Source organism: Sipha flava, unplaced genomic scaffold, assembly GCF_003268045.1.
Source record: "Sipha flava isolate LNK unplaced genomic scaffold, YSA_version1 40_pilon_pilon, whole genome shotgun sequence".
Taxonomy (NCBI): Eukaryota; Metazoa; Arthropoda; class Insecta; order Hemiptera; family Aphididae; genus Sipha; species Sipha flava.
This window is the reverse complement of record NW_020273126.1, coordinates 2,560,758-2,569,134: the sequence shown is the minus strand read 5'-3', so window position 1 is coordinate 2,569,134 and position 8,377 is coordinate 2,560,758. Positions and strand designations below refer to the sequence as shown.

The following is an 8,377-nucleotide window of genomic DNA, read 5'->3' as shown; positions in this document are numbered from 1 at the left end:
TTTTTTAGCAAATGACTAATTAATAATATAAATTAGTATAGTGACAATATTTTAATAAATGTTTACAAGTATAAATAAAATGTTATATGAAGAGATTTATGTCATATTTTTATAATTTGCATCTTCATACTATTTTTTATTTATTTATTATTTGGTAATTTAACGGGCATATTATTTAGTCAGTACTTACCAATGTAAAATGTGTTTTTTAAACACAATATTAAAACTTAAAAATAAAATAATAATCTGCAAACAAATTTTCATGAAAACATATTTTAATTCTGAATTTTATCAGCTTTAATGCATCTGTAAGTATATTAAAATGTAATTATTTAATCCCAGTAAGAAGTCAAAAGCTAAGTAATAATATGTGGTTTGTGTTTTTTTATGGTATATAAAACGTTACATACATTAAACATTTAAAAATAAATAAGTTCTTAATCATGAATCAAATTAAAAAAAATACTGAAGATTGAGATTATTTTATAAAATTAACATTTGATACAGATATTAAAATTAATACAATTTATGGCGAGAATAGGATAACTTTTATATAGTGATGGGTGCTCTAATTAAATGTTTACACCTATACATTAGTCATTACAATCAACATAGTTAAACAAATATAAATTTTCTGATACATATTTGTGTTCAATATCTAACAAACGTGACAAGTGTGACAGTGTGTCAGAGCTATATGAAAATAAAATATTTCAATATACAAATGTTCCGGATATTTTTTTATTTTTTTGAGGGTGGGGGGAAGTTTCCGGACTTTAAGACCATCCCGTACAACAAATATACCTTTACCTCTCTTTATCCTCAGCCAATTCTCTTGAGTTGTCACCTCGGATAACATTCCTCTTCACAAAATCTTCTCATCTCAGGTGATGTCTGTCCAGTGTCGTGTTCCTACCGAATCATCTTCAATTGCTGTTTTTACCATTGAATTATATTTCTTCCAGGCATGTTCAGCCTACCTTAACCTATTTTCTATAAATTCACTTGATAGATATGATCTTTATAATATGTTTTGGAACTTTTCACTATTTCGTATTCTCCATTCCTCGGTTTATGGATCAAGATATGGTCTATATTTTCGTCATTATACTTTTTTTTCAAAAACATCTAGTTTAACTTCTTCCGTTTTTCTCTGTTCCTACGTGCTTGAATTATATATCCGATAGTGAGACGAATTAATGTTATATAAATTTGAATTTTTAGATTTTTAGAGATTGATCTGAATTTTAGAAGTTTTCTGACGCGATGACTGAAGTGATGACCTCCATTGCTTCCCCCGGGTTTGTATCTCGCTCCGGTTAGTGTTCCTGAGCGAAACCACCTGGCACCGGTGTTGACACCTGCACCGACTCCCGGTCTTCCGGGTCGGTGGACGACCCAGCTGAGGGAGTCGCCTTCGTCAGCCGGTACTGCTGACTCGGGCCTTCCCTCTCGGCTTTTGCCCGCCGTCTCCTCTGCCACTGGTGTTCCCTCCTCTACTCCTTGGCCCGTTCTGCCGACCGCGTTGATGTTGTCGGTGATGGTGTGGCTGGCTTCGCAGGCTTTGGCCAGGGCTTCAGTGATCCTGGCTTGTCGGAGGGAGGTGCAAGTGGTAGTGTCGGCAGGTAGTCTACGTATGCCACGCGGCCGGCATCCCCATCCACTCCAACGTCGGTGGATGTGGGTCTGCCGGTGGCATCCTCGGAACTAACAGACATCCCGGAGCCGGCCTCACCCAAGTCACGTCCCGTTGAGGCCATGCGGAGCTGGTGGCTTGCCGTGGTGGGGTCGTGTTGGTGGTGGCGCCGCGTATTGCCGGTGTGGTACGGACTGCCGGTGCGGTACGGGTGACCTGTGTGGAACGGCCGGCCGGTGCTGCGCCTGTTGCTGGTTTTGCGCGCTTCGACCCCATCGCCTTGGTAGTTGAGACCCGGTGATGGGTCGATGGGCGCGGTGGTTTCGTCGTTGGCGAGGTGCCCGGTAACCTCGCCGCCGAGGAGCCAAGCGACCTCACCAAGTTGGTGGTCCGGTCCGCCCACCCCCGGTAGTAAGCTGCCCAAAGTATCGGTTCAGCCCGCAGTTGGGCGACCCCCACCTTCCGGACGTCGTCCACTATGAGACAGCCCATCGATCCCTGGGCCATGACCGCCTCCCTGATCTTCTCCAACATCTCCACCGCTTTGGTCACGTCCATAGTCGAAGGTGGCTGGTGGTTGGAGGTGATACTGAAAAACGCGCAATCGTATGTATAATTTATTGTGTGCGCGTTTTAGGCCGGACACGTGGATTTTTTTCGGCGGTAGCTGATCGTTTAGAAAACTCCTTTACTAAACCCGCTTTTCCAGCCTTATGAAGCCCCACCATTTCGGTGCGAATCCCGCATGAAATCCCTTGTGCGCCTTGGACAAGTGGTGGGCCTTATACAGTACCATATCTCCCTCCGAGAATTAGCATTTCTCGGCCACTATGTCCCGGTTGTGTCTGCCTGTGATTTCTACCTCCCGCTTAAGTCTATCCCTCTTTATTGGTTCGACCTGCGTATGTGAGTCAGATTGTAGGGTCCAATCCCCGAGTCTTGCACTCGCGTCCGAGTATTAATACCGATGGTGGATATCCTATCTGTACATTGCGCCGGTTTCGAATAGCGAATAAGATAGGGGCTAACTTTGTATCCCAGGTGGTGTGTTTGCCGTTGGTGAGTGCCGCGCGTAGTCTTTTCTTCAAGTCCTGATTGCGGCGCTCGACCGGGTTGGCTCTCGGGCGATAGGTTGGGGTGGTCCAACCTTCCACCCCCCATCGTTCAATCGCGCTATGCATGTCGTTTGACATGAACTAGGGGCCGTTGTCACTGAGACACACGTGGGGGTAGCCGAAACGTGAGAAAAATTCTCGTTCGAGCGTTTCGATAATATTTTTAGTAGTAGCTGTTCCGAGCGGGTATGCCTCGGTCCATCTACTGAAGCAGTTAGTGGCTACCAAGATATAGGATTTTCCTTTACTCATGCGAGGATAGGGTCCCATTAAATCTATACTGATAACCTCCCAGGGGTGTCGGGGTTTCCTGGAGTTGGTGGCGTCATTCGACCGTGAGTTGAGTGGTTTAGTACATGCACATATGTGACATGACTTGACATACAGCCTCACGTCGTTTTTTAGCCCCTTCCAATAGAAATGGTCCCTAACTACCCGGTAAGTTTCCTTCCACCCTGGGTGACTAGCCGTGATGTGGTCGTTATACCTCCAGATCACCTGTTGGGTTTGGGTTTTGGGTATCACGATTGATAAGTGGCCCTTGACGTTTTGCCGCAGGAGGCCATCCGGTAGGACAAAAATGGCCGTATCTTTCGTTGCGCTTCTGGTATTACGTGCAGGGGTGTCCGACTTAATTGTTTTGATGATGTCTCGCGTCTGGAGGTCATTGGATTGCCAAGACGCGAAGGTTGTGGTGAAAAACTAGACAACGGTAAGTACGTCGCGACCGTTTCGGTTGTAGCAAAGATATTATCAGCTGGGGGGTTAGTAGTGTTGATGAGTGGTGATGTGGGTACCCCTATTAATCTCTTCTCAATGATATCATGCTCAGTAAGCTTGGTTCTGCCGACCCGGTCGCTGCAAACAGCCGCGTATTCGTTCAATACAGCGGTGGAATTTGCGCGAGTTTTCGGGTTTCCGGAGATTTCCAAAGCTGATAAATTGGGGGTTGTATTGTGGGGTGCGGTGCAACCTTTCCAACATGTGGTGGTCCTCTTTCTAGCACCCAGATGAATAGTGCATGCGGCGTAATCCCAAGAGACTTTGTGCTCTACGAAGAAGTCATGTCCTAGTATACGTCACAATACAGTTCATCCATTATGGTCGCTTCGAAAGGGATGGTGAGGTCCCCGATTTTGGCTTCGAAGGCGACAGTACCACTTGTGGAGGTGATGTGTCCATCCGCCATTCTAACCAGTGTGGGTAGTCCGTTTATTGGGTGATCCGAATTAACAGCCTATGATTGGGCTTACATACGATTTTTGGACCTGTGAGTCTAGAAGTGCTGTTATGAAGCCTGAGCTAAATTCGAGTTACACTGCTGGAGTCGGGATTTTGTCGGTGCATGTTCGTTTAGCGTTCCTAAACGTGGGGGACTCATACAAGTGGGGAAAGTAGTTCTGAACCGCGACGGTGGGTCTTTGGTGAATGGGTCGAACCGCCATTACCAGGACATCCTTGTCGATTACCTCTGGGCTCGGAGACCGCACCACTGGAGCAGGTGAATTTTCCGAAAAGGGGGAACACGTGTGATTTGCCCTTCCCTTGTTGTTTTTATGCCAACCGTTCCTTTCCCTATTACCTTTGTCCCTAAACCTAAGACTTCCCCTGAAGCCGGATGTATACACCTTTGGGGTGGTACGTGTGAATGGGGTGGTGTAGGTTTGGGATTTGAGGGACGCAGCCGACTTGTTGCTGTTGAGCGTACGTTGGAATATCGGAAATTGTGGTGAGGGCCGTGGTGCTTTGGGTAACCACGGACGAATTGACGGAGGATATTTCCGAAGACGACTGTTCGGTAATCGTTGGTCCAGTAGTCGACTTAACCGACTTACGGTACGATTTGTCTGGGAGGTGTCTGTTGGTAATATACCCGTCCGTAATGCCAAATGGTGGTGTATGTGTGCCTTATAAATTCTAATGGGTGATGTGGAGTTGTGTGGAGGTGGTAGGGGGACTACTCCTTTCCACCTCCCCCGCCGTTTCCCAGAGACGACGGTTTATGTGGGCACTCGCTGTGCCAGTGTGACCCCCCGCAGTATCTACACGGTCTCGGTGGAGGTTTACTTTCCGTGGTGGTGCGGGTGGGTGGTTTGTTTAGGGGCCGGGTCACCTGTTGGGGACCCTTCTTCCCTTGTGCGTGGTGTGCTCGATCCGGTGTGCGAGCGGGTGAGTTCGTTGCGGGAGCCAGGATTGCGGCTATTCGACGTAGCTCGGCAAATGTCACTGGCCGCTGCAACCGAACGTGGGTCCGGTATTCGTCACGCATTAGGCCCGCAATTATACCTACTAACTGTGATTCAGATAGACCGGTATTAACGCGGCGTGGTAATTGGTTTTTCGCGAGGACGAATTCGGACGGGGTTTGGCTTTCGGGCTGTCGCGCAGAAACTATTTCTGCCCGTAACTGTGCCTGAATTTCGGCGTTGTCGAAATTTCTAAAAATTCGGACCGAAAGCCAGGACAGGTCCAGGATTTTGATGGAGGTCCACCATTTTCCGGCTGTCCCTTTTAGTTGCGGTTCGACTGCCATTGTCCAACCCGCTGGTGATATTCTAGCCTGTCCTAGAATCGATTCAGTATTCTCCAAAAACCGTACGGGGTCCTCCGCCTTCGTTCCGGAGAACTCGGGTAGGGATGCTCGCGCTGCACGCAAATCGTCATACGGAATGAGTACTGAACGTTCGGGGACATAGAATATCGGGACGGGTAGCCGGTCTGAATGGTACACGTCCGCGAAGTGGTAGATAGCGCTTCTCACATTCGTAACGCAATTCCTTCAACGTCAATTGATTCAACGCTTCTCCCGACATAGTGTGGTGTAGCGGAAAAAGCTGTTATTCGGAATGATCTCGAAGTGTTAATACGCGCGCGAGCGTATTGTGTACGTGTGAGTGTGTGTGTGTGTGTGTGTGTGTGTGTGTGTGTGTGTGTGTGTGTGAGTATGTGATTCTTTTTCCTATTAACCTACGTGGTGGTACTGTGGTAGTGTAGTACGCGTACGAGATTGACAAGAAAAAAATTATGATTTGTTTTGTTGATAAACAACACGCTATGACGTTGCACGGATATATCACGGCGCGGCGGCAGTGTTTACGTAAACGACTGTTCCAGCTGCGCGTGTTTATCTACGTCTGGGATTCCCAACCTTTTTTACTTAACGGCACACTTGATCATTTTAAAAATTTCCACAGCACACTTAAATAAATAATAATGAATATACATAATATCATAATTATATATAATGTATTATAATATAATTATATTAACATAATATATATAATATAAATTTAATTTGACATTTGAGACTGGTGTTTTATACATAATTCCTCTATTACAGGTGAAACAGTTGAAACGATACAAACTGTTAAAGGATAATCAATGTCATCCCATTCCACGTAAATCCAAAACATAAATAATTATCAACGTATTTACGTTTAATTTTTAAATTTAAACTTTTATCACTTATTAAAGCTGATTGTTTAATATTAATTTCAATATTTAAATTGTTGTCATGTGCTCTAACATCACTGTCATCAATATTAATTTATGCTTTTTTAAACATCTATCCATTTTTAAATTTAACTTATAATATTTCTTGATCAAAATACCCATACAGTATAATGCGTAACAATTACACGCACTCAATTTTCATTATAATGAGCACCGGCTATGCTTTCATGTAGTCGTTTTAGTATGTGGTAAAAGTCAACGCAACTGCAATCAGTTGCGTACAACCGTATCGGGTAGTATAGGAACCCATAATATGGGTTCCTATACTAAAACAGCTATAATATCATATTACGATAATATAGCTGTTTTATCAGGACATTTTATCATTTTTTATTTTCAGGGGAATTTTGAAGTCAATGCTATCATAGGTATAAATTATAATTTTGATCATTATATTTGGTTATGCTTAAAAAATTATAAAATTACAAAAATTACACGGGGCACACCTGAATAATTTCGCGGCACAGCGGTTGGGAATCCCTGATCTACGTCGTCAACGGCGGCGGCGGCTTTCGTGTCGCGGACCGGTTATTAGACTACGGCGGCGCGGCCATAGTGGCGTGTGTTTGATTGAAATACCGTTTGATATGCAGCGGATGGGACGCGGGTCGACCGGCGGCGGTGTCTCGGAGCTGATCAAATTGTAAAGGTGCGGCCCCACTGGAAGCGATTTTGAGTTTCTGCGTTTCGAGCGTTTCTGCGATTTTACACGTGCGATGTCCACTAGCGATTTTGATGGGGACACTTTAGCGATTTTACATGCGTTTCTACAATTTTACGTCACGCGCGTTCGTTTTATTTTTCATTAGTTTATTCGATCCTCAACCAAGATGACGTTCAGAAAAATGTTGCTGGCTGAATGTGCTGCTTTAATTGACATTAAAGTAAATTATCATCCATGTCGAGATCTTTTCCAACGTTGGACCAACATTTTTAGATCTTAGTCCTATTACTGTGGTCTGGGTGTCTAGGATTCCAAATAGCTTCCTGTGCGGAGACAGCGGCAGCTATTTGTTCGGACACGACCGACGCGGAAGACATTTAGACAGCGATTAATCGCCGAATATCAAACTATTTTGTTCTTTCAGCGATTACCGCGCGTGTAAAGCTACACGCGACACGCGCTCAGTGGGCCCACTATATATGAGTTACATAATTTTGTTAAAATCGCTAAAACGCAAAATCGCTACACGCTATCGCTAAAACGCAAATCGCTTCCAGTGGGGCCGCACCTTAATAATTGTAATCGCGTTGCCACAATACGCCGTGTGTGTTTCGGTCGATATCTCGCGTGTGCGTGCAATATCTTTCCGTTGCCCCCCGGGGACTCTGGTGTGTTCTATATTGCGTATAGCGGTAAGCTCAGCGCCCGGGGGGGTTTTCCCTAACCTTCCTTATACCTCGTGTAGCCGAATCACCTAATACTAATACTAAGTAAAACTTAACGAAAGCAAAGCGTGGTTGTAAAGCTAGCGGAAAAGTATCTTACCTGTCGCGTACTTGACCGGTGATTCCTTTTCGGGGAGCCGATTTGACGGGGCACACTGGTGACGGTGTTGTGTGCACGGTCGCAGGTGCGGAAAATACGGTTCAAGATTATATTATCAATAATAAAAATAAAAATCCCGGATTCGTGATCACACAGTATATATATATACATGAAAAAAAAATAATAATAATAATAATAATAATGAACACCAAAAGATATACACGATGTGTGGCAGTGATCACAATGACGAGAGAAAAAAAAAAGTAGAGCTGTGTATCGTTACACGGTCTTGGAAAAACAGCACGGTTCAGATGGTGGTACCTGTCGGACGTCGTAGCGACCGTTCGCGACCACTGACAGGTGATGGATGGGAGGACGGGGTGTCGCTGCGAAGTTGCGTGTCGCGGAATGGTGGTTGATGAGAGAGATAAGGGCACGGTCGGCGACGGCCGTGTCGATAACGGCTGCCGCACGGGTCCGCGTCAATACCATCTCCAAACAGCATTTGTTTTCCAATCATATTCTTCTAGCAATCTTTGCTTTAAACCCATTGTCGTGAGTTAAAATAACTAAAATTGTGGTATCCTGTAGAAGATTTGTCTAAATATAGATATTTTTTTTAAT

At 44.8% G+C, this 8,377-nt stretch overlaps 1 protein-coding gene across 1 annotated transcript; it reads right to left on the bottom strand.

The window, feature by feature from the left end:
- Window positions 1-471: 471 nt before the first annotated feature.
- LOC112688866 lies at window positions 472-7,899 on the bottom strand. Its single transcript, XM_025562272.1, has 2 exons — window positions 7,754-7,899; window positions 472-2,225 (listed from the first exon to the last, which is right to left on the bottom strand). Exon 2 carries the CDS (start codon window positions 2,192-2,194, stop codon window positions 1,631-1,633), a length of 564 nt encoding a protein of 187 aa, XP_025418057.1. The 5' UTR covers window positions 2,195-2,225; window positions 7,754-7,899; the 3' UTR covers window positions 472-1,630.
- Between the last annotated feature and the right edge of the window lie 478 nt (window positions 7,900-8,377).

Coding starts and splice junctions, on each gene's coding strand:
- LOC112688866 (XM_025562272.1), bottom strand. CDS start 2,194: ATGGACGTGACCAAAGCGGTGGAGATGTTGGAGAAGATCAGGGAGGCG.